The 27,204-nt window shown below is 36.4% G+C and overlaps 2 protein-coding genes across 5 annotated transcripts in view; one reads left to right on the top strand and one right to left on the bottom strand.

Annotated features, from left to right (window-relative positions):
- Nucleotides 1–27,204, top strand: part of LOC140753130 (uncharacterized) — a 487,125-nt gene that overhangs the window by 98,008 nt on the left and 361,913 nt on the right. The gene's annotated exons all lie outside the window — the stretch shown is intronic.
- Nucleotides 9,092–11,913, bottom strand: LOC140753257 (uncharacterized). Its single transcript, XM_073087736.1, has 3 exons — nt 11,360–11,913; nt 10,895–11,026; nt 9,092–10,009 (listed from the first exon to the last, which is right to left on the bottom strand). The coding sequence occupies exons 1-3, from the start codon at nt 11,624–11,626 to the stop codon at nt 9,158–9,160; spliced, it is 1,251 nt and encodes a 416-aa protein (XP_072943837.1). The 5' UTR covers nt 11,627–11,913; the 3' UTR covers nt 9,092–9,157.

Raw genomic sequence — 27,204 nt, 5'->3', positions numbered from 1 at the left:
CCGTACACCATACAGGCTACAGTTCCGTGAACCTACCTCGATAGGTCTCGCTCGAAAGGTCTGTAGAAATTAGGATAGTCTTTGTCTACCGATATGCGCTTAAGTAACTATTGGTTACTGAAACGTAAGCTTAAAAGATTTGCGTATAGTGCCTTTGTATGGTCTAGCTTTCTTTCTATACTAGTGAAATTGACAGACGATGTCTTGCAAAAAAAATTATGTACAGCTCCATCTATCGGGTCCAAATGTGATGTTTCATGCTAAAACCATAGACACAATACACGCTCACAAAAAATATTTAATAATAATTACCTTTTTTACACGCTCTATATCAGCCACTTGTCTTGCACTTGTCTATCTGTCGTCTGTTATTAATAACCAATATATCTTCAGATAACCACTAACATTCCACATGTGACAATTTCTGTCTAGATATTGTCAAATTTTGATCTTTGGTAGGCAAACATTGGATAAATTATTTATTCAATGTAATAACAGGCTAAAACCTTCGATCCGAAGGCTAAAACACACAAAGTAGTCAAATCTTGAAAGTCAATTTTAATCTACTTCTAATTGCCATATCGAAATGAAACTTGAATGTATATGTATTTTTTTATAATATAGGAGTAGACCTGATGGTAAGTGGCTAATACCGCCCATGGACAGCTGTAATCAACCCCAGATAGGATTAGATATACCCTCCTGAGGTCGGCCACAGATACGCCGCTACCCCTGAAGATTAAGCTGGAACGCCTCGGAAAAGTACGAGTATGTCTCCGTTACCACACCCTTCAAAACAGAACACAGCAGCGCCTAACACTGCTGTTGTTACGCAGAAATAGGTGAGGCGGTGGCGCCGCCGGAGTCGAACCACAAAGGGTCCTACCATCTTCATGTATGTACATACTTTGAATGACAATACAATATTTTATTTGAATTGGACTATAATTTATGTATACACCAGCGCCGCCTATCATGGGATAGATTTACTATGTACTTATTTGCTGGTTCCTGAAATACAGTTTCCACTTATTCAGGAACCAGAGGCATCAAACTTTTTTTTTTTTTTTTTTTTATTACACTTTATTGACCAATAAAAACAAGTGGTACAATAGGCGGACTTAATGCTAAGTAGCATTTTCTACCAGTCAACCTTAAGGATGTGCAGAAAATATAAAGGCGGCGCACAATACATTTAATATTTAAGATAATTAAAAGAAGAAAAAAATATATATGTAGAAAAATGAAAACAAAAGAATAGAAGGATCGAAAAAGAAAGTCAAACATGAGAATATAAAGAAAAGAGAGTGAAAAAAGGACATATAAATAAATATATATAGCAAATAATCAAACTTCTGTAATGTACTTACATTTTTTGTGTCAATAAAGGTATTAAAAACTTTTGCGGGAGTGTAAAATAACTTTTCTTTCATGGCGATCCGACGATGAGACTAGACAGACAGACTGACATAAGGATACATTTTTATATATAAAAGAAAGTCCATTAAAGGATTGTGTCTGTCTATCAAGATAACGTCAATGGACCTATAGAATTTTGTAAGAGCTAATTTGATTTAAAAAGTCTTGACACATTATCTCGATCTAAATCTATTCCTTTATGTTTTGACCTGATTGATGATTTTATTTATTTAAATCGTACGAGTACTGTAAGAAATCGCGTCTATAAAAGACAGTCTTTTGTTAAGCTTATTCTCGCAGGCTAACCAGAAATTAAAAAAGAACATACTAGATGTCTACAAGTCCTTAATGAAATCGGATAAAACACTTATTTTGAAAATCTGACGTCTGTCTGTTGCTTTTCACTTTCGCTAAGTGAAAAATAGAGAAAAATATCATTATATTTTCTGAAATTGCCAATGTCACAAAAATTCTATGCATTACGTTATGGAATAGTACGTACTAGAATTATTACATTATGGAACATATATATTTTTTTTAATTTTATACCAAACAAACGATTAAAAATATGAATCAATATAGACATTTTTTTTCCTAACATATGGCAACAATGAGTCACATTACATCCTACCTAAAAGTCAGCAGCTCTATCAATGCACCCGTATTCAGATTTCTAAGTTCCGCTTCATAAATAGCCAAGAACAATAGAGGTGATCAAGAGGTCGAGCTTTTTGTCGAAGCTCACAGATGAAGCTTTTAAGCTTGTAGGTTTTACATGATAGATGGATGTTCCACTAATGAACACTTTTAATGAATGGGTTTTTGGGGCTCATGAAGTATGATTTCATTATTAATACCATACTATTAACTTTAGACTTGACCTGTCGTGCACCACTTTAAATTAATTAGATTTTTAATTCATTTCCGTCAATTTCAGTTGGGTAGATAATTTTGTAATATTCCGGATTGTTTTTATATGAAATACATTTCTTTTGTATATCAGTACTTAATGAATTCTAATATACGGAACGTAACGTTACGTAAGTATACGGAAGTTGATTTTTTTTATAATATAAGAGTAGTAGACGTGCATGCAGTCCACCTGATGGTAAGTGGCTACTGCCGCCCATGGACATCTGTAATCAACTCCAGATAGGATTAGATATTCCTATCTGAGGTCGGCCACAGATGCGCCGTTACCCCAGAGGATTCAGCTGGAACGCCTCGGAAAAGTCTGTCTCCCTTACCACCCTTCAAACCGGAACACAGCAGCGCCTAACACTGCTGTTATTAGGTAGAAATAGGTATGGCGGTGGTGCCGCCGGAGTCAAACCGCAAAGGATTCTACCACCTTCAAAATTTAAATCGAAAATGTGACAATAAATTAAGCGGTATTAATTATCCTTCTTTGTAATCTTTTTTATATTGTTACACTCATAATTATGTAATACATGCAGGTTGCACCATAAACGGATATAACAATAGATGGCTGACTGAAGACTTAATGACCGCTTGTGACCAATTTTACCGCATACAGCAATTTTCTATGATCGTTTACCAACATGTGGATGATTTAATTTTGCTTTCGCGTTATAGATGGAAATGATGAAAGACCGTTCTGAATGGCTGTGTGCAATATTGTTGCAGTGTCAATTGGTAATACATTAAGCGTACTCCAGTACGGTCCTCGGGATGATTGCAGGCTTTGTTGGAGTTTTCGAAGTAGTGTTGTAAATGACTAAACGGAAATTCTTAACTTTCCTCAATATTTTATGTCTGGTATGTTTCTGAATAAGACTAACATAATTTTAATTAGTATTTAGACACACGCAAAGTCTACACGCATACCAAAGAACACAATATTGTTTATATTTTATTACGATTTTTTTTGTTTTGTTTCATGGTACTTACATTACGTACCTACCTATTTATTTTATTTCAATTTCGTTTGCCATTCTCATACTCTCAGGTCCTTTGCCCTATTTCCGTTTAAATGACATTGATTACCCAAAACAAAGCATAACAACAAAGTCCTACAAATAATTCAAAAATGATTATATCAAACACGGACTTTCATTCAAGATTAATACAACGCTATCAGCGTTTGAGATGAAATCAGCGAGTCTATAATAAAATCGTGAAACCTGCAAGTGGCTCTCAAGTTAATAATGCCATTACGTTGGCACACTTACAACAGTTTGTTATTATCTTCCGACAATCAGCTGACTACCAGTGTTTCGTGTTTAGCGGGCAGCATTCGTGAATATAATAGCGATTTTATAAAAAAAAATTATTACTTTACATCATTATCCGTATTTCCAGTAGGAATGGATATTTTTTTAATCTACATGCCTGGCAGTCCTTACTAGTCTCAAGGCTTAGTGAAGTCTAGCAATCCGCACTTGGCCAGCGTGGTGGTCTCTACGTAAACTCCTCAAAAACAGCGGGACAGTAATGGGTCGACGAACATAACGGGCGGGCTACACTTCGCTGATACGCACCGTACCGAAACGATGTTCCGTATCGTATTGCTAATTGGTATTTATATTACATATACCACAAACCTTTCTGTATCATTTTTTTACATATTTTGTTAGACATTTTTTGGACATCTCTCATCGCATTGCAAGTCCACGGAATTCCTATTAAACTGTGTGCTAGGCTATGCGTGTTTGTCCCTGTAGTTCCGGGACTAGAATAGGGCTACGGTATCTCCTGCCTGTCGTAAGAGGCGACTAAAAGGGGGCTTCCGGGGTTGCGGGCGGCAAGAGTGGGAGCTCGAACCGCCCGGCCAGCGGCCCCGGGAAGGACGACGGTATGTGTGGTCGCATACCGTCGTATACACCAGATGGTGTGGCGAGCGACAAGCTCACCTGGGCGGAGCCCGACGGGGCAACGCGCTTAGAGGACTCCGGTTGCGTTCCTTTGGAGATCCCGGAGCCCTCAACGCAGCGCAGAGGACGGCCACCGGGGGGGTTTTAGTGCGGTAAAAATCCCACATAACTCGGCGTCGCTCCCACGTTGTCGGGTACCTTTTGAAGGTTTCCCCCTCGACAAAAAAAAAAAAAAAAAAAGAGGCTATGCGTGTTAGTGATTAGTGTTGAAAATATCCTTGAATCGCCGTACCACGGGCACGGTTCTCCTCTCAGACGTTATATTACGGTAACCGCACACGTATCAAGGGACCCTGAAATGCACATACAGAAACTTTTAAAACTGTTTTCAATTCAATCTAAGTTCAAACACGTCTTTGACTAAGATTTTCGCTCCCGCTGACGCTCAAGCACCCGCTCGCACCGTGTCCCCTCTAACAATCCTGTTCACGCCTGCGGTACCACTTTGTTCCCGCTACGAGTACCGCTACTTTTATTTTCCAATTTCGTCATGCGAACGTTCCTAAGGGAACCTGTGGTTAGCCTGCCTAAAGGTCTGTCTATCAATTTGAAAGCTGAGCTTCCCGGAGGGCGTATTTTGAGGAATACCCAATATTTGTGTGAAGTTTGAAGTGAACAATTTTGCTGATCATAGCTTATGAAATACCTCAAGGTAAAGTAGTAATTATAGTGGTACTTAACTTAATGTATATGTTGCCGAAAACAAAACAAAACTACCGCGGGGCAGCGATCTGGCTCATTTACCTATTCTATTCATTACAATTTTTAGTTATTTTTTGATTACTGTAAATATTGTTATTTGTTTTATTAATTTAGTTTAAGTTATTATTATTATTATATTATTATTATAATATTGTAAATAATTTTAATATTTTGTTTGCAAATATTAATTATATGTATTTTATTGTTATATACAAAATTATATTAACAAACAATAGAAATATATATTCAATTTAAGTATATATTTCTATATACTACCAATAATACAATTACTATAACGTTCTCCCTGAATTATCTCTATATACGAGTATTACAATAATCGAGATGAAATTTTGATCCGGTAGCAAAGAAGAAATATTGTAACAATTTGTAAGCATTCTACGTTCCAAAAAATATACCTAACAACTTACTTACTATAATTAGACAAAAGATACTCATAAATAGCAAAAAATTGTGTCAAGGGACTAATTTTAGAATATTAGAATTTTTTCAAAAGCTTTTAACACTAAGCTATATAAAAATGAGCACATATTTCAAAATGAACGGGGTTTAATAATTCTATACTTAATTGGTAGTTAAAATAACAAATGCTTTCTAAATTATAGGCAGCGGAGTAAAGCAATTTCTTACGATCGTCGAAGCTCAAGTAATTTTACAATTACATCCATGAAGCAACTTAACAAACGCGAACAACAACATTACGCAACTAATCAATTGCTAGAGCAACTCAAAATAAGCTATCGAAACACTATTTACTTTAACCGATTTAGAACCGGAAAAGGTTTATTTCTAGATGTAGGCGTCAAGATTAATAGCCTATAAATATGTCGAGAGATACATAGGGAAGTATTTCATCGATACTTTATCTCTCGATAGTGGACGCTTGAAAATTGGCTCTTTTTATCGATACAGCGAAATTCGATTGCAATATCGTTTAACGTATAATAAATATGTTGAGTTAGTGTTGTGTTTTATCGCTGTTTGGAAAACATTGCGGTGTTAAGTGTTGTTCTGGTTAAGGGTGTGGCGGGCGACAAGCTAGGCGTTCAGCTTAGTTCTTAGAGGTATGTGTGACTGACCGCAGATAGGACTCAAATTGTATTTAAATTCATGGCAGATATCCTTGCGTGGCAGGAACAGTTTACCATCAGATGGACCGCACCCTCCTTTGTTATTTCAATAGGAGCATGCCCAGTACGGCATTAATTGGTTGATGATGTTTTTCATGTATGTGAAAGTATTCCACCTGATCGTGATTTATCTGATTATCGTTTATGTGAGGTCGGCTACAGATGCGTTGCTCCCTGTAAGGACTAGATTGGAACGTTTTGTAAAAGTATCTTTCGTTTACCACACACTTCAAACCGGAACACAGTTTCGTTTAACACTGGTGTTTTTAGGTTGAAGTACGAGTATGTATAAGAAATAATTGCCCAAAAGCGAGTTGAAGTTGTATACGAAGAGTTCCGTATCACCATTTTTTTTTAATTATTAGTATTTGATATCATGGTGGTCATAGAAGTGAATTCATTATAAAAAATAATCAGCCTTTATACGGTTCAATAAGAATAAACCCTAAAAAAGATTGTACTTTTAACTAGTTTTATTTAACGTTCCGTAATGTTACCTACGTACTAATTAGACTAAATATTAATGTAAAGCTTGTTTGAATCATAAAAACCTCATAAATTTTATCATCTTGAATGTAAATAATACCTTTAAAAGGCCCCAAACAATAATGAAGTGATTTAACACATTCTCATGCTATAAAATCCTATTGAAAGTTTTTTATGTGTTTTAAAATAGACCTCGACTATCTAATTGACATGCTATATCTTTATTACTCTACTTTACACTATTTTTTGTTTACTGTGGCAGCGTTTCTCAACATTTAATGTGTATAATATTATGTTAATCAGTTTATTTGGCACTAAATTTTTAATGAAGTAAAATGCTAAAGTGTGAGTCGAATTCGCACACGGAGGACTCCGTACCACCATTTTTCTATTATGTTTTTTATTTTTAGTTTTTGATGTTGTAGCGACCGAAGACCGATAGAGACAGTGAAGGCTAAGTAATAAGGTTCCGTGTTTATCCTTGAATATAGAACCCTAAAAATAAAGAATGACAATGAAATTTAGGTATTCAATTGTACTCACAGACAAACATTCTGACAAGACTTAGTATATGACTACAATACAGATTAAAAAGCAAAAAGAATAGAAATTTGCATAAAAACTGTGCCAGATGTCGTCTGTTTTCAGACGTGAAGACAGCGTCTCTACATTTCAGAAATGAAAAGACTCTTTTTTTCGGCCCATTGTTAAATGCTTTTTGTTTCGTGATACGACCTCCCTTAGAGTTGCTAGTTATATTTGAATATTTTATGTACATTGGATTTCGAATTTTCGAAAAAGAAACATTAAATTTCTGTAAATGAAGCATTCCTCGTTATACAGGTCGATTTCAGGTTGTACATTTTACGTATATTCAATCGTTATTATTAATCTTAAATAGCAAACGAATATATAGTTCATCTTTGTCTGTTATTCATAATTCAATCTACTTATTTTTTATCTGAGTAAGATAGAAATTAGAAAATATTTGCTTACTAGAAATGTCAAATTTCGATCTTTATAAGGATCCTAAAACGTTGGATAGATTGATTATTCGGATATAACGGATGCTAATAGTTTGGTCATAAATGCGTTGTTACTTTTGAGGGCTAACATCTAAAGATTTGTAGTTGTAGTTGTTGTGTTCATAGATTAGTAAAGATACTTCGCCGCCTTGAAATTGAATGAAGCCACATACGGCTTATTTTAGTAAGTTCTTTTTTTGAATTCTTGACAAATAAAACCATTTTTAGAGAAAATTTACGAATAAATAACTAATACTGCGTAATTTACGTAATAAATAAATAATTATTTCAAATATTTTAGGGACATTTTAGCACGGAGACGTGGCAAAACTTTTTTACGCAACTATTTCAATTCTCAAAACTGGGTACATTTTCTTGTTAGGAGTGAGTAATCTTTACTAATCTATGGTTGTGTTATACGTCTCGCAAGTAATTTTGTTATTACCACATTTTATAACCAGATAACTGTGGTTCTTAGTATGCTATCAGTATTTGTAGGACCCGCATGGCGAAGCGGTCACCATACCCGTCTGACACGCAAAGTGTCTCGGGCTCGATCCCTAGCAAGACAGATATCTAAATGATGAATTTAGGTTTCTGTTTCTGGGTCTGAGTTTTTGTGTATTTGTCTCTGTGTGCCCATAGCAACCACGATACAGGGAATCCTAGAGTGGGCTGTGAGTGTAGAAAGCGTCATTTAATAATTCAATAAAAATAAGTATAGGTATAAATAAAATCAACACAAACTTTGAGAAGCACTATCGGGTGCATTATTGAATATTTATTAAAGTTTTTATCTAGTAAAAGCGGCTACACACGACCCTAAAATCACTGGCGATATCGCGATAGTGAAATCGGGACTGAATCGGCGATAAAATTGTCTCTACTCTACACACGTCCTTGCCTGTCAGTACGTAACCGACCGTGCTACAGACTGCTCGTTTTTCCGAAATGCAGCCGACGCTCTCAAAACAGCAGAAAATAGGAATTGTCTTGGCACTTACTACGGTGCCACCTAACCAGAGACGAAAAAGGAGGATCTGGGTTAAAAACTGGTTAATGAAACGCCATGAATTGAGCCACATGAATGTCATGAGACATTTAGAAGCAGATGATTTCAGAAACTTTTTAAGAATGGATATTGAGTGTTTTGAAGAGCTCCTCAATATGGTGACACCATTTATACAGAAACAGGATACCGTAATGCGAGAATCCATAAGTCCGAGAGAACGACTTACAGTTACTTTACGTTTCCTAGCAACTGGACAAAGCTATGAAGATTTGAAATTCAGTGCCATAATATCGCCGCAACTTATGTCAACAATGATTCCAGAGACATGTTGTGCTATCTATAATTGTTTGAAACACTTTATTAAGGTAAGTAGACTTAATTCTTATAGAATAATTAAAACATCCATTTAAAAGTTTTATTTTATTTATTTATATTAAGCAAAAACATACAAGGTATTTAATACTATTTATTTTATTTTTTATTAAAGATCAAAAAGTCCTTCATGTCTGAGCCAGTTCCTCTTTGAACTGTTGTGTCACTTGTACAGTTTGGAAATTCAGTGGTAAGATCTATGTCGGTCGACGATGAATGTGTCGCGTTGGTTGGATTTACGTATTCAGAAGAAGGTTGTTCAAATGTATATTGTGGGATAGACTGTAGAAATGGTTGTACAGTGGAGTTATACTCTGGAGATGCTTGAGGGAATTGTGACATCATATGATGTTGGGGTGGTTGAGGAGAAGGTTGTACCGTATGCTGTGGAGGTGTTTGAGGGGATTGTGGTATAATAAATTGTGTAGATGATTGAGGGGACGGGTGTATCGCATATTGTGGAGATGGTTGAGGAGACGGTTGTGCCAGATATTGTTGACATGGCTGCGGTGATGAATTTGTCACCGAAGAGCCAGAGGAATAATGATAGTAGCGATGTGGAATGCGAGGATGTAATACTGTGTGTTGTGGAGATAAAGTGATACTAGATTCGTCTGTCAATTTGCCAAGTTTTCCGTAAAATAGGGAATCATTGATAATTTTTTGGGCAATCACTTGTTGATGGGTACTCAGGTTTTTTAATTGAACGCCTATTGACTTTCCTATTATCTCCCAATCATCATCTTGTCGAGTCATCAGTGTCTGAGCAGCATCCAGCAGTTTTTCTTGTTTACTTTGTATGGACATTTTCTGCTTCCTGGGCTGTGAACTTTTTCCAGAGTCCGCGGGCCCCTCTTTATCATATATTTCTGTATTTATAATTTGTGTCGATGATGTCGATGCTGATATATCTGGTGACGTAACGTTCCCTTTACTTTCTGTTTCAGATGCCTGCAACGCAAAGTGAATGGAAAGATAATGCTAAAATGTTTGAAGACAAGTGGCAATTCGATCACTGTGTTGGTGCAATAGATGGGAAACATATATCCATAGAAAAGCCACCGAGGAGTGGCACGTTATTCTATAACTATAAAGGCTTTTTTAGTACAGTTCTGTTCGCCGTAGTAAATGCAAATTATGAGTTTATGTATATACATACTGGCATTAACGGAAGCGTCTCTGATGGCGGTGTCATAACTCATACATCACTGTATAATAAATTAATGACAGATAAGTTACATCTACCACCATCGTGTACGTTACAGGGCACAAATATTTCAGTGCCCTACACGTTTTTGGGAGACTCAGCATTCGGCATTAATAGACACATTATGAAGCCATACCCATTTAAGAACATAACTCACGAGAAAAGGATTTTCAACTACAGATTATCACGAGCAAGGAGAGTAGTTGAAAACGCGTTTGGAATTTTAGCAGCACGTTTTAGGATATTTCGTCAAAGAATAAGTGTGCACATTGATAATGTCGACAAAATTGTGCTCGCTTGTTGTGCCTTACATAATTATTTAAGAACAAAGTCAAAAAATTATATCACAAAAACATGTGTCGATGCTGAAAATATCAATGATTCTACTTTTCGTTATGGTGACTGGCGGGAAGAAACCACAGGACTTGTATCTCTAGCGCAAATCAGTGAAAAAGAGCGCAATAATGAAGGCAACAACGTGCGAAATAAATTTACAACTTATTTCAATGGACACGGCAGAGTTTCTTTTCAGGAGGATATGTTGAGAGTAGTTCCTACATAAATTTAGTGTGTATGTGTATCTGACAAATAAAACATTAGTTTATAAATTGCATATATTTTTTTCTTACCTCATCCAAAGTATCCGTTCCAGGTCGGCATGGCTCCGTCGTCCCCTCTAGGAATTGGAAGAGGGGGTAATACCATAAGGCTGGTACATAGATGTCATTGGACCCCGATCCTGTTTGCTTGGAAGCATTCACCTGAAACACGTGAATTGAGATGTGCCAAAAAGCGTGAGCTTAAAGTAGGTAGCTCTATTTAAGAGCGTATAACCCTCTTTTGGCGGGAAAATGAGAAAAAGACAAATATCTCGTGATTGAGAAGGAATTTTAGCAAAGTGCTCTATTCATCGACTGGGTAATTGTATTTACATTGTTTTAATACATTTTACAAAGTTTTATAATATTAAATGAAGCAACAAAACGAAAAAAAAAGCAATTTTTCATTTCCTTCTCAATCACGAGATATTTGTCTTTTTCTCATTTTCCCGCCAAAAGAGGGTTATAGGCTCATAATATTCTACATGATCTTACCTTCTTCAGCTCTCTTCCATACGTAGTACGCATATTCTCAAGTTTTTTCTTGAAGTCAGCCAGCGACGTATCTCTGCCGATCTCTTCATTAAAAATTTGCACTAGCATTTTGAATGCCTCCTGTCTCATGTCGCGGTTGAAATAGTCTTTTTGTTTTTTGTCCCACAAATATGGTAAATCTTTAAATAAATCAATGACTTTTGTCCACGCTTCTCGCTCATTTTCCTTCGCCATATTTTCGAAATAAAAAATAGTAGCCGTAAGCATGTCGTAACGCCCGCGGCGACAATAGTAACCGCAAGCACGTCGTATCGCTGCAGCGCTCGAGCGCAGACTGCGCAAAAATCAGTCCTGATTTCGCTACACACGTCCTGACAACGCTCCCTGAGCCGATAATCGTCCCTGAATCGTGAGCTCGCCCGTAGCGATTTAGGGACGAAAAAAATCGGGTACGATTTGCCTACACACTAGGCGATTTATGATACGATCTAGGGTCCTCCCCACCACTGTCGCGATATTGCTAGTGATTTTAGGGTCGTGTGTAGCCGCTTTAACCCGCATACGAGCGAGGCAATGACCTATGCACAACATTGGAATTATAATGCCTGATAACGTTTACGTATAAGTTCTGACATACACCGATCAACACAAGTAGCGTCAAACTATGATGATTAATCACGGCATTGTCTCCTTTATTACTTCAAAGTAAGAGAGAAAATCGTATGAATTTCTAAGTAACTTTTGTGTGAATGTTTATGATTTGGAAGATAAATATTGTCGTATGAGAATTGTATTATCTAACAGAATGTACAAGTACATATGTAGGTACACGTGGTGCCATAAGGGGATTTTCCTGTTTCCTGTTGAGCTTTTGTTTGCCAGTATGCTTGTTTCTTATCCGATTTTGTTGTCTGGGGTAGATTAAACGTGTTAGCTTAGCAAGTATTTCATTAGTTATGAATGTTATGATATCTAAAATGTAATAGAAATGTGGTGACTCTAGTGGCACCACTATCACAATTACTTATTGTGTAACATTGCAGTGCCATTAAAGTCTTAAAAAGAAGCGTTCTAACTTTTTTTTATAATATAGAAATAGCAGACGAGCATGCAGTCCACCTGATGGTAAGTGGCTACTGTCGCCCATGGACATCTGTAATCAATCCCAAAGAGGATTAGATATTCCTACCTGAGTTCGGCCACAGATGCGCCGCTACCCCTGAGGACTAAGCTGGAACGCCTCGGAAAAGTCTGTCTCGTTACTACACCCTTCAAAACGGAATACAGCAGCGCCTAACACTGCTGTTATTAGGTAGAAATAGGTGTGGCGATGGTGCCGCCGGAGTCGAACCACAAAGGGTTCTACCACCTTCATACCACCACTTAGTGTTCAAAGCTAAACGCATCGGTCGCCGGTAGGACTTCAAGCCATTTGTTTGATTTAAGATGTTCTACCTCTGTTGTTCTGTGTTACCTATCTCTGTCACATAAATAAAAAAATACATTTAAAAAGTTTTAAAAGTAAGATTTTTGTAGTTCTTAGTAAACTTTTTAATTTGAAACTCATTTTAAGATGACCGCCCACAGATATACTACTAATAAAACGCAGTAGTATATCTATGTGACCGCCATATTGAAATAAGACTAACGTCGCTAAGCTGTCGCATTGTCCTACAAACCAAACGTTTGTACAAAATTTCGGCTCAATCGATTGGGTTAATTATTTAACCCAACTGTTGCACATGGCACTTGCACATAGCCACTTACCATCAGGTGCACTGCTTGCTCGTCTGCTACTCCTATATTATAAAGAAAATCACTTGCAATATTTGTCACACTAATTATATCTAAATATTGTACTGAACATGGTGTAATATTTATGTTAATCCTATGTTTGTAATTTAGTGTCAATACTTTTATGTAGGTATAATCCTAATTAAGAAACCCAACAGTGGAAGAGCGAGGCGTTTTCCTATCACAAGTGTCTCTGACTACTTACCAGGAATCCCCGACTACTAGTTTTAAGGATTTTTCTTAAATAAATGCTTTTTTTTATTTTATTTGACCCGTACATACTAACAAACTAACGAGGCAATTTGAATAAAAGCTTGAAAAAATCTAAGCATCTAACTATACGACAAAATTATCGTTCACAGTGGAACCCTCAGACCACCAGTTAGATCGATGTAATCAGCACCGAACAATAGTTTCATGGGGTGCATTATGTATGGGGTCCATACGCAAGAGGGATGCGCTTTGTCATGTGCTCAGGAAGACACGTGTCGGAAAATCAATGTTTGGAGTACATTTTTAGTGCATAATTTGTCGGTGCATTGTTACTGAGTGGAAGGAAATTGGTGAGCGTAATGAAAATTACATTTACATAAGCATACTTCAGTAAATACTTAGTTGTTTGAAAACTCTGTTTCACAATGGAGGGTCCGAGGTTCAAACCAGGCACGCAACTGTAATTTTATAAAAGATGTGTCTTCACAGACCTGTATTTGTTTTGTTAAGTGGTATACAATACTTTTATGTTAATTCCAGTTTAAAACATACTATTTCTTAATATGTCAATTTATAATTACATATTAAGTCTAATTATAATACTAGACAGAGCAAATTAGTTAACAAAAGTAGAATTCTTTGAATATATTTTTAGGGAAGTATGTCAAATGTAAAGACGTTTCGAACATACCAATCTACTAAAGTTGAAAGAAAAATTACCTTCTTTGGTACACTTTGACAGCCTAATTCACGTAGGAACTTCTAGGGACGAATAACGTACAGGTACCGGGAAACTAGCGAGATTCCCACGGGAAAGTTGGGTCGTGCAACGTAATAGGAACCATTGGGAAAGTTTCTATCTGATTTCCGTTTTAGTACACAAGTTACAGAACTAAAACCAAAATCTTCTTTTGTGAACTTTTGTTTCTTATCGAATATATATTTTTTTTTCTAAGTAGATTCTTGACGGATCTGAAAGTCAATAAAATAATCTTTCACACGTCCTACTCATTCCACACGTTAGATATCTATTAGTTATGAGGAGTGACTTGCTCAGCAGTGGGATATAAAATTAATTGAACCCTTCGCCATTCGACTTTGGAGGCACCATCAATACAACTTTTTTCTGTCGTATAATAGTAGCCCTAAGCACTGTATTCTGTTTTGAAGGGACAAGAGAGACAGAAGACGTTCGAACTTAGTCCTCAGGGATAGCAACGCATCTGTAGTCGATCTCAGGTAGGACTTTAATCTTATCTGAGTTTTATTACAAACTCAGATATGAGTGGCAATGGTCACTTATTCCATAGTGCTACATCTATAAAATAAAAGAGCGATAAAATGATAGACTGCTAATCTCAATTTATCACAGACTCATAACATTATTTAGGTTTAAGAGCACTATAATCCCAAAAAAAACTGCGGTAACATCCAGTACCCATAAAGATTAATGATGATCCACGAATAATTAATTACAAGATTTGTAACAGAAGTGACTTTGTAATTATTGCTTTGAATTAATGTTGCACTAGAAGAATTTATTATCTGTCTGTCCATCGGTTATACCACCGACGCAATCAACCATGACACCTCAATACTGTGCTGTAAATCAATATCCTCTATTAATGTAATTATAGGCCGAGCGCCGGTTACCATAATTACCGAGAGGTAATTTAGGTGGAGCTTGAAAATGAAATTTGTGGTGGCGTTCTATGAAATACTTTTATGTAATGATTAGAGTATTATTTTTTCACTGCTGGGTGCGGGCTTTACAATGGGAAGGGTTAATGCTATATACTGCCTTAAGTGCGGATTGATAGACTTTTCATAGTATGTATAGCTAGCAAATGATCAATAGTCCGCCTGATAGTAAGTGGCCACCGCTACCCATGGATATCTGTAATCAATCCCAGATAAGATTAATGTTCTACCTGAGTACCTGATGCGTTGTTACCCCTTAGGATTCAGTTGGATCATCTCGGACACGTATGATTCTCTTGCCACCCCCTTCAAACCGGAACACACAAGCGCTTAACACTGCTGATATAAGCAGGAAAGTGTTCTACCATTTTAAATTCTTGATTTAAGTACATAACAATGAAAAATACTTGTAATTTTTAATCTATGTTCCATGGCTTTTATAAAATTATTTCTCAATACATCTCAATTTATAGGCTTAGTTTCGACGTCCTAACTACACGGTATAAGCTAGATTAATGTGCTTTCTTAGTAAATCAATCAAGTGTGCGCTCCATCACGTAGGCTCTTGTATCCAATCGTTAATCGTTGCAAGCTCCTAGTCTATGTTGTAAATTATTCGCGCGCATAAAATATTTTTTCAATATTTCGCGTAGATATAATAATAATTAAAATAATTATCAATTAATTGTAATTTTTATAGCTTTTAAAAACTGTTAATTAAAGATCGTATAAGAATAATAGGTATTTGATACGTAAAACATTTTTTCAAATATATTTTCATTTTGTTTCAGGTACAGATGCAGCGAGCTAAAAACAGTAATTAATAGAAGTAGTTTGGAAGACGACTGAGGAATAAGGAAAAAATGTATTAATAATCAAATGTCTGTGTCAGTCTCACATAAATCGACTGTAGTAACATTATTTATAAGCTCATGTAATGTTTCAATGTAGATTAAGGCTCTCTTCTTATAATAATTGGCCAATTACGAGTCTAACTCGCATACGGGGGATTCCGTACCACCAAATTTTCATTATTTTTTTATTTTCAGTATTTTTTATCATAACCGTTATAGAGGTAAACGCTTAATGTGCTCTACGAAGTACATAAGCGTATATGGTCACCCATCCCACTCCTTCCTGCACTCAACGTTACTTAACTTTGCGGATCAAACGCAAGCGAGGTTTTCCGTGGTAGATTAACCTATCAACTTCATGCGTGTTACCAATTAGGACTCTATTTAATAACCTCATCAGTGTCAAATAATTCGCACTTGACCGGCATTTCACTACAGTTAAGGTCAGACTTTCCGTGGAGCGTGATGAGCGGTCAGTCACCGTTACCACTTCCCTCTAACGGCGAGTGTAGCGTTTCAGACACCCGACACCAGTGTCGCCGGTCTTCCTGCTCTCACGGACATCTGAATTATGTAGTAACTTAGACCTATCACATTTTGCTTTGTTTCCTGGCTGGTGTTCTGGTTTGAAGGGTTTTAGAAAGGTTCACGGGAGAGAACATGAGGAATTTCAACCAAGTAAGTAGCAATATATTTGTGGCTACCAATGTAGCTTATTTAAAGGTGATAGAATTAGTATAGTTCGAGGAGGTATCACCGCCACGCCTATTCTTAGCGTGAACGAGTACTTGCCATTCGGTGGAAGGTTTGCGCGTAGATATGGTTACCGACTAACTTTCATATAAGATGAGCATCATAGTCCTCAGGACTGGTTACAAGTCTGTAATCGGCTTCAGGTGGAACTCCTGTTCTATATGGAGTTCTATTGGTTATAGCTTGGGCGGCACTGAACACTTACTACTAGGTGAACTGCATGATCCTTGCAACTACAATTATATAAAAAAGGTCGAAATAGGTGTGACGGTGGGACCAACGCAGTTAAACTACAAAAGGTTTTTACGCATAAGTTAAACTTTTGTTTAATTCATTTACAAGATATAAACCTTCTCAAGGGCTTTAAGTGCTTTCATTGAAAGCTGGGATGGGCTTTATACAATAGTAACATCCCACAACTTATATGAGACCACGGTAACAATTTTATGGCGGAGTGCAATCTGTGGCACAGATACGATGTTCCATTACGTGTTGGTAAGCGATTTGCGATTATATTTTGGCCTGATAAATATTAATTTTTAAGTGTATTCAACATCACTTAAATGACGTTTGAATGAATGAATGAGTAAAAAAGAAATAAAATACTATTATCATATTAAGATTATAATTATTCGGTTTCGTTTTGGGTGTCAGGATGAAAGTGGACTTAATAAAAAATATCCGGACATAACGCCATAAACTCTGAATTTTGATGTCTCACTGTCCAGGCATAGAACTTGATACTATTTACGTCGGATTTTATAAAATGTTTTTTCCAGTACTTTCCATTATTTAAGTAAATATGCCAGCATTTATTAGGTCGAAAACTTACTTTTCTCTTAAGGTGAGAAGAAAGTAGTCGTAAACAAACTATGCTTCTAACTTAGTCGTCGATAGTACAACAACATGACTTACACTATTTAAGTTGTTATAGAAAAATCATTGCGCACAATACATACTTTTCTCTTAAGGTGAAAGGAAACTAGTCGTTCCCAGTCTATCGCTTGTAGCTCACACGTCGTTAGTACAAGAGTAGCCTTAACACATTTTCTCCTATCAAACGGCGGGATTTTATCACACTCGTAACTTCAAAACATGAAGTTCAATTAACAGTAAAGTTTACGACACGCCACTAAACACAACATTTTCTGTTTAAGCCCTAATTCGAACGAATAACACATCTATGGTTTAACAATAAGGGCTATATTTCTGTGAGCCCTTTTCGTTTTTCATATCTAATGAAGATGGTCTTGTAATTCACTATAAAAGGGAATTACGATATTTTGAAACCCTTATTGCGTAAGTGTGAAAACTCTATGACATACTTGTTAGATTTTTTACAGTCGTAACTTGTATACAAACATGAATTATTTTAACATTATTTTATTTATTTCAGTTATAAAAAACAAAGTACAGATAGTGATAGAAAATACTTTACAAAAATTAGAAAATTATTCTTAAATTAAAATTTTAAAAATACATACACTTTAACTTAAACTTTAACTAAATACGTACGATCGAAAAGCATTACCGTCAGCAGTCGGAAAATTGACTGCCAGATGATAATAAATATTTTTTTTAAATATATTACATTATTATAGCTCGATTTCGAAGCTAGACGCAGCCACGCTGAGGTCGGTCAAACGAATGAGGCGGCAAATTTTCATTACATTTTCATGCTTCGGAGCTCATGTTAATCATCGTGCGCTGTTATAATCATAATTATAAACCAGGCTGCAATTAACGGTGCTTTAAATTTCCTACAAACTTGGTAAACGTTTGTGAGTTTAATAATGTAACATTGTAGGACTCCGGTCTTCCGGATCGTATAAGAGTTACTGCGAACTAGACTCTCTTTTGTGTATTTTTTTATTTGTTAAAGCACTGCTGAGTTTTGGTGAGAAGATCGGGTCTTAATTTATATGAAGCGTCCAAACTTAATCCTCAAGTATGTATTGATAGTAGCAACTTTTTTACCACCGTCAGGAAATACTCTAATTGTATTGTCACAGTTGTCCATTCGCCGCAAGGATCACTTACTAAAAGGTCTACATATTCGTCTGCTACGTCAACTGAAAAATATATAAAAATATATATACGAATAGATATATGGGGACATCATTTTCAAGCATAATAACATATTTTCTAAAAGTCGTTTGAATGGTCTACAAATCTAAAGTATTTGTAAAATACGATTATTTGATGTTTGATGTGATTCCGTAGGTTTTATTACCTTCAAAGTTTTACAGTAATGTCCTATGTAAACTTTCCACACGTTGTGTAAATGTTCTTTCAGTTACATCAGCGATCGTAAACCTTTTAAGGGCAGCCTCTAAACTGCAGGAATGTCTTCGTTTAGTTTTCAGTAGTTTACGACGCCTGTCCTAAGCGCTGGCTCGTAAACTTGACAGATGTAAAATTAGAATTAGATGCCAACAGTTAAAAGTATAGGTACCTACTGTTTAATGGTTTTCGAGGAAAAACTGGTTCGTTCGTAGTGTGATTATACGGGTGTTATATTAAGTGTTTGTCTTATAACGTGTTAGTGCAACTGTCAATGTTTTTGGAACACTATTGTGGGCACACCTGCGCAGGGTTTTAGTTTTTTTTTTTACGAAGGAACCCCGAATTACGCATTTCACGCATACATTAACTTATATTTTTTCACCCACTTAATTTATTAAGATTAATATCACATTAAAATTTGTCATTATTGGTTGTGAAATCTATGATGTTCACATTTAGTCAATTTTATGTATGTAGACGAATTATTATGCCTCGCTAATATCGAAGATAGTTTCACTGGCAACTTATAAGTATTACTTTAGTAAGTATAAACTTATTACACAAGGTTAAGTTATAATAATAATCAGCACGATAATCGACAAATTGCCATTGTTTTAAAATACACAGCCTACAAAGAAACATTCGTGATAGCTATATCCGTACGTGGTTTCAAAGAATTAGCTCTAAACGCTTGCTAAGCAAAACTGACTTGTTTCTCACAACTCAGGTTCAGTTTATTGTGACAGTAAGACGATGCGTGAGATTAAACTGTAAACCAGCACTGCTATCTTATTATTTAACAATAAGCACCGATTACGACCCGAGAGTCTGCGTATAGACTTACACGAGGCGGTCTTAGCCCAATATTTAAATATTACCTACTTTGTACGCCGATGTCTGTGTACCGCACTACTGATTTATCAAAATTATGTGCTTATTAACACGCTCTTATTATTAACTTGGGTTGAATGTATGTACACATACCACCACCATGTGACTAAGTAACGGAATCTTTGAACACGTTTTCTATCCATTTTGAACGTTCAGTTAAATTCAAAATTTTGAAGGATTATCAAAAACCAATGACAATACACGATTTTAGTAATTTTGTACCATTGTCCTTATCGTCAATCTTCAGGATTAACGATTTTCGACGCGATATTGTTCGAGCGCCATAGAGAAAGTTCATCGCAAAGTGGCTAGATTGCAACAATTATTACTTTTTAGTTTAAATACCTGTTATAGCGTGATTTTTAGTTTTGAAAATAATAATGTATTATAACTTAACTATCATTTGCTTTAACGGTGTAGGAAAACATCATGACGAAACTCACACGCTTAAGATTTCTTAAAAAAAAAAATCTCTATGACGTCCACCAATAGGTATGCACTTGGCCAGCTCCGTGGACTATGACCTAAATCTTCTCACTCTCAACTGCTTTACTCTAGTTTGGAATTACATATGTCCAAATGTGGCAGTGAACTTTTGCCACGAAGAAAATTGCAAGCTCATTTGCCACTTTCATTTGACAAAAAATACCTCGGAACTCAAAGCAGGTACTTTAGTGATTATAGGCATAGAAAATAGACTCCGAGAATGCAGGACTCGTAGACAATAGGCACAGGATTTCCTTGGGAATGCGATAATGACTTGACGTCAACGACCATACGAGTATCGTATCTTTAAGTACCTGCGACTATGTGATTTGTTGGTGATTATGGTACTTTCGAATGACTACAGGAATAGCGTAGTGGTAGAAATTTGGAATTCCAGACAGCAGGTCTGAGGTTCAAACTCTAGGGACACACTTGTTTTGCGTATTAGAAATTAGACGATTTTTTACAAAAACCTGAAACCCGACTGCGTTAAAATATAGCCTATGTCTCTCCCACAATTTAGACGAAACCAACGAGATCACGTATGATAAAATAAAGACGTTTGGGCCTGCTAGTTATTGAAACATATTCATGTACTCAAAAACATTATACTCTGCTGTCGAATAAAGTCATTAGCGATAAAATTCTAAGTCTATGAGTAAAATAATACCTATCTATTTCGTTTGAGAGATGAGTCTATATTTTTTGATCTTAGGTGTGGTAACGGACAATGCAATATTGAGTCATTGTGACATCTTTAAGCTGGCGGACCGCATGCGGTCAGTGCGTTGTTTTTTACGCGGTAACATAACGGCAATAATTAACACGAGATTAAATCTTAACTTAGAGGTTAGCGTTTTTAAACCTCGGCTGATTAATAATTAAAAAATTGTCATAATTTTAAACGAGATTGCATTATTTTTTAATGTGGAAGTATAATTTTTTAACGTGATTTCCGAATTTTTGATAGTGGTACATTCTTTAAGGAGAAGGTTCAAATCAATAACAGAAATTTAATTTGCATCTCCTTATACTAGTCTAATATAAACTAGTCTTTGAAAATCTGCGAAAAAGAACTTTTTGATTTTTTATTTATGGTTTTGCTAACAGTGAGTATGGAGAAGCTATTTTTTCTACATCACCTTATAAGCCCTTGAGTAGATCCCTAAGTAGGAAACTAAGGGTCCTGCCGAAGGGAATGAATCACAAACCTATATTCCTTTTTCAAAATAATTTAAAGGCACTGCAATAGTGAAAATTTAATAAGCAATTCAGTGAGGCGTTATCTTCCAATTTTGATCCGCCTTTATGTATGTGTGCGTAATGTCCACTAGCACACGAGCACGTTATTTGTACGCGAATTAATATTACAAGCATGTTTATCATTAGTAAGCATGTCGTGTGTTTGTTTTGCAAATAGGCATTTCTGAGAAATCTTTCTGTTTTTCCCTGGAAATGTTGAGTAAACATTTGCTTATGTGTAAAGAAACCGTGTTTCATTGCGTATTCAGTTTTACTGTGACTGCTTGTTTTAAACATTCAAATTGATAATGTTTTAAGACCTAAAACAGGGCTACAATGTTCAGCAATGTCGGGCGTGTTCACAAGTTGGATCGGTGGCCACTAGTGGCAAAAAGGGCGATTTTGTACCATGCATATTACTTGAAGACAGGAATGTGAATTCCAGTATATAACATAATTGCATAACATTTTTACCCTGTCACCTAAACCTTAACACCTCAGGAAACTGCAAATATAAATGAAGCAATAAAATATATTTTGTAAAAAATACTTCATTTATCATTTGTAAGGACTTTGCTAGGTAAAAAAAAAATATTTCTTAACGAGGTGGAAACCTTCAATAGATACCCGGTTCCGTAGGAGTGAGATAGGGTTATTTGGAACTCTTACCGCACTAACGGTGAATTGGTCCCCAGACCTCTGCGTAGACTATCTATATAAAGCTCAACAGGGTATAAATATAAAACAACATAATTTAAATACAAAATGACAAACAAAGACATAATACGCGCCGATTAATCATACCCAACAAGGAATTCCGCGCATGAACCAATGTGGTCAACCAACTTTATGTTAATTGACAATTGTTTATATGTAAACAATTTATTTGTATGTTTTTATATAATACTGCAGTAGCAAATGTGCATTTTTTATAATATAGGAGTAGCAGACGAGCATGCAGTCCACCTGGTGGTAACTGCCGCCCATGGACATCTGTAATCAACCCCAAATAGGATTAGATATTCCTACCTGAGGTCGGCCACAGATGCGCCGCTACCCCTGAGGACTAAGCTGGAACGCCTCGGAATAGTCTGTCTCCCTTACCACATCCGTCAAACCGGAACACAGCAGCGCCTAACACTGCTGTTATTAGGTAGAAATAGGTGTGGCGGTGGTGCCGCCGGAGTCGAACCACAAAGGGTTCTACCACCTTCGAAAGCATGTAGTCTACCTGGTGGTAAGTGGCTATTGGCGCCCAACATAATAGTAGATAAGAGTACTAGATGAGAGTAGAATCCTACCTGAGGTCTGCTACAGTAGCGTTGATACCCCTGAGGAGTAAGCTGGAACGCTTCGATTGGTTTGTCTCCACACCCTTGAACAATAGAGCTTAACTTTGCAGTTGTTAGGCAAAAATCCGTGTGATGGTGGTGCCTACGGCACCGAAGTATAAAGGGTTCGAAACTGACATACTTATACGTACAATATGTACAATTTAGTCGAAAATCTTTGAGAGTTCTAAAGAAAATACTATACATTTTTATTTTTCATTTCTCAGAAACATTAAGTCAATATTATGTACACATGTTATTTTAAACCTAAGTTGTTTTCGCAAAAGCAGTAATCAGTTGCAAAACGAACATATCCGGCGCTTAAACTAGTCAATATGTTAAGTGGCTGCAAATAACATACAATTCAGCCGACGCTTCCGCGTGAGGCGCGAAATTGCCATTTTAATTAAAATCGACAAAAAAACGTTAACATTAATTAAGGTTGCCTGCAATATTGCCACTTTTAAGTAAGAGGTTATGATTTTGATATATTTTTGGTGTATATTGCATATTGCAATCAAACGAAATACATTGCAACATTTTTATTTACCTTTCCATTGTTTTCTATAATAAATGAGGCAACCACTGTTATTGTTGGAACTACGTATTTTATACTACTGTTGTTACAGAAGAGCATGCAGTCCACCTGATGGTAAGTGGCTACTGCCGCCAATGGACATCTGTAATCAACCCCAGATAGCATTAGATATTCCTACCTGAGGTCGGCCACAGATGCGCCGCTACCCCTGAGGACTAAGCTGGAACGCCTCTCTCTCTTACCACATCCTTCAAAATGGAACACAGCAGCGCCTAACACTGCTGTTATTAGATAGAAATAGGTGTGGCGGTGGTGCCGCCGGAGTCAAACCACAAAGTTCTACCACCTTCAAATTTGTTTATTTTTGTATAAACAAATTACGTATTTATAATAATACGTATTTGTTTATTTTTGTATAGGTGTGGCGATATTAAAAGTTGCTACTTTTGGCTGTTTTGATCTACTACCAGATCTGACCATAACGTTGTCATCAATCCAATACTATCCCACTGCTGGGTACAGGTCTCCTCTCATAGATTGGTTAAGGCCATAGTCCACCGCTTGGCCAAGTGCAAACTGGTGCACATTACATACATTTTAGCTTGTTTTTAAAGAGCACTTAGTAGTGTGTAGTTCGGTTAGGTTAGGTATAGGTTTCTACATGATGTATCTCCATCGTTTAAGTAAGATATAATTAATTTGTAATTCGCACATAACTTCCGATATTCTAGATTTAATATAATCCGAGATTCTAGGTTTAGACATTGAACATTTTTATATTCTTAGTGAGTACCATATTTTCAAAATGGTTTTGGTACACTAAGATTTTAATTACGTTATACGATTATTACTATATATTAAACATCAAAAACATTCAAACATCATTAGGTGTATTTAATCTGTTCGTTAAATACAATTTCTTGCGACTTGTAACCCAATCGCAAAATCGCATTAAGAGTGCGATTTTGCGATTGGCTACAGTGTGTGTTTGCCCTAAAAAAACGCAAAAAGCGGGCCGACTGGCGCCACCGGCGTAGTGAGGTGAAAAAATATAAATAAAAAATTATGTGATTATTAATCCTGTACTTGCAACACCGGAATCTTGTGTAGAGGCTTTTTATAGTTGTTGGGTAAGGGAGTAAGGTTGAGATTTGTGTAAGATGCTGCGAAAAGTGAAAGAATATGCGTGTAGGCCTAGGAGGGTGGCAACACGTTTAGTTGAATATGAGACTGGTTCGTAATATTATGGATATGTTTGGTAGATTTTATCAAACATAATCTCCATATTACGTATAAATACTACCTAAATGTAGATATCATAAGGAAGTTGACGTGGAAGGATTTTGTATTGTTAATAGTCGTGAGAATTTTATTGACGTTGTTTCATACAATTAATAAAATTTGTCTCGTTAAAATATGCAATGACAAAAACTGGTGTAGTCAAAAATATTTATTAAATCGATGAAATAATTATCTATTATAAAATTGATATTAAAACTGTCTGTAACACTTATATGGAAGGGAATTAATTGATTTTGGCGAGACATTCATATGAATTCTTTGATCAGAGGGACCATGAATATTATCTTAAATTTGTCTTTCTTTTGTAGCGTAATTTTCGTATAATTTGATCAATTTATCTTACTTATATTTCGTCAGTTGCTCGAAAAACTGATAACTAGTCGAAATTCTAACATTTTTTAGATTTTGTAGTTCTATAGTTCAGATGTTTTTAATCACAGATCTTATGTTTATTGGACGACAAATTGTAAGCATATTTTTTTAACAATATCTTCACTACCACCATCATGTACACCCTAGCCCGCATGACTCACCCGCTAATTTGTTATTACCGCCTCGCCGGCGCATCCTGTGCCAACCGCACATTATGGCGACAGGATCGACAAGTGACAAGTACATCGACGGCAACACGACACCACGCCCTGACAGGACACGTTAAAGCAGGCAATGGACGCCGAACAACGGTAACTGGATTGCTTTTTCTTCTATTTGCACCGTTTGATAGTTTTACAAATAAAGATTACGTGTTTTACGCATATGCAGGCATTATGTAAGTGTACTCGTAAGTTAAGATTGTATTTAAGTAGATTGTAGCAAACGAGTTTGTAGTTCACCTGATAGTGGTCAGCCTAATAGGTAGTATCCAAATAGGTTTTAAATTTTACTAAAACGAGCCTATTGAATGATCTTATTACATAGGAGCTACATCCCCTGTAGTACCGGGACCAGAATAGGGCTACGGTATCCTCTGCCTGTCGTACGAGGCGACTAAAAGGGGCTTCCGGGATTGCGGGCGGCAAGAGTGGGAGCTCAAACCGTCCAGCAAGCGACCCCGGCAAGGACGATATCGCCGGGTCGCATATCGCTGTAATTACCAGGAGATGTGAGAGGAGCGTAAATTGCTCCCCCCAGGGCAGAGCCCGATAGAAGGGTATCGCGTTAGGAGGACTCCGGTTGTGTTCCGTTGGAGATCCCGGAGTTCTCCACCAAACGCTGAGGACGGCCAACGGGGGGGTTTTAGTGCGGTAAAAATCTCACATAACCCGGCGTCACTCCCATGGCGTCGGGTACCTTTTGTAGGTTTCCCCCTCGTCAACAAAAAAAAGAATGGAGCTACAAACCTAGGAATTAGTTTTACTTAGCTAAGTGAGAGCTATTCAATTTATTTCACATACTTAGTAGCTAAAGTAAGTAACACTAAGTCTTTCTTAGCTCCTATGGGATAGGAATGCCTCGTGTGTCTCTTAAAATATTTAAAGCACACAGTAGCACTTATGATGTGGTAGAAATATATAAATAATCACGTCATAATAAACTAATTTGATTTGATTTGATTTCTTACCTCACGCTCTAAACCACAGTAGCACTTAAATGTTGTTAATAAGCAGAAATCATAACTATTTCTTTAATCATGTGACGTCACAACTCATAATACAATGATAACTAAAATCAGAATACGTCATTAAATTCCATCCGATTATAAATTGATGCTATAAAGTGTGATATAATCTTCATTATTTCCATTATGATACCATCTTCAATGTCAGGGGTCGTCAACAATTCGAATACCATTCGACGGAGTTAATGATTTGATGGATGCATTCTACTCGATAATGAAATGGGTTAAGTTGATGATACGTCATAACAAATGGCTATTGAAGATATGAGAAGACGCTAAGCGTGGGATTATGTCAAGGGCTCTAGTAATAACTGGCATCGATTTGGAACTAAGTCACCGTTACTATACATACCTATTGCTAAAAAGTAGTGCGAGTTTATAATAGTGTTTCGGCCTTTCTGTTAGGAAGTTCCAGGTTCAAATCGCAGCCACAAATATCTAATTTTAAAACTTCATGTGCTTATTAAAAACGCTATAACTTTTGCTTAAACTGTGAAAGAAAAGATCGTGACGATATCTGCACTCTTCAGAGTTATTAAGAAACTTCTTAAAGTTGTGTGTGGACTCGACAAATTCGAACGTACCGAGCTCTATAGACTATGGCCTTAAATCCCTCTCTTTCTGACAGGAGACCCATGCCCAGCAGTGGGACAAAACAGGTTAACAAGCGTTTAAGAGAAGTGTGTAAATTTTCGTTCGCCATTTTTTCGACGTAAACAAAACACCTTGCTCAGCGGTGGTAGCTTACTGACATCCAAAATTAATTCCGTGATGAATCTACCCTGAATAAAAATTTAATTTAAAAGTAAAGTAAGTAAGCTTCCCTTCGCGATTAC

The sequence above is a fragment of the Epargyreus clarus genome, unplaced genomic scaffold (assembly GCF_041222505.1).
Source record: "Epargyreus clarus isolate Ecla_fem2 unplaced genomic scaffold, WU_Ecla_fem_2.2 ptg000026l, whole genome shotgun sequence".
NCBI classification, from domain to species: domain Eukaryota; kingdom Metazoa; phylum Arthropoda; class Insecta; order Lepidoptera; family Hesperiidae; genus Epargyreus; species Epargyreus clarus.
Note: the sequence above shows the minus strand (reverse complement) of the source record. Positions and strands in the feature narration are given on the sequence as shown.

Bases quoted from the DNA above. Each gene is read 5' to 3' on its own strand.
- LOC140753257 (XM_073087736.1), bottom strand. From the start codon at position 11,626: ATGCTTACGGCTACTATTTTTTATTTCGAAAATATGGCGAAGGAAAAT. The intron at 11,027-11,359 runs GTAAGATCATGT...CACGTGTTTCAG, and splicing joins ATGGAAGAGAGCTGAAGAAG to GTGAATGCTTCCAAGCAAAC. The intron at 10,010-10,894 runs GTAAGAAAAAAA...TTTGCGTTGCAG, and splicing joins GAACGGATACTTTGGATGAG to GCATCTGAAACAGAAAGTAA.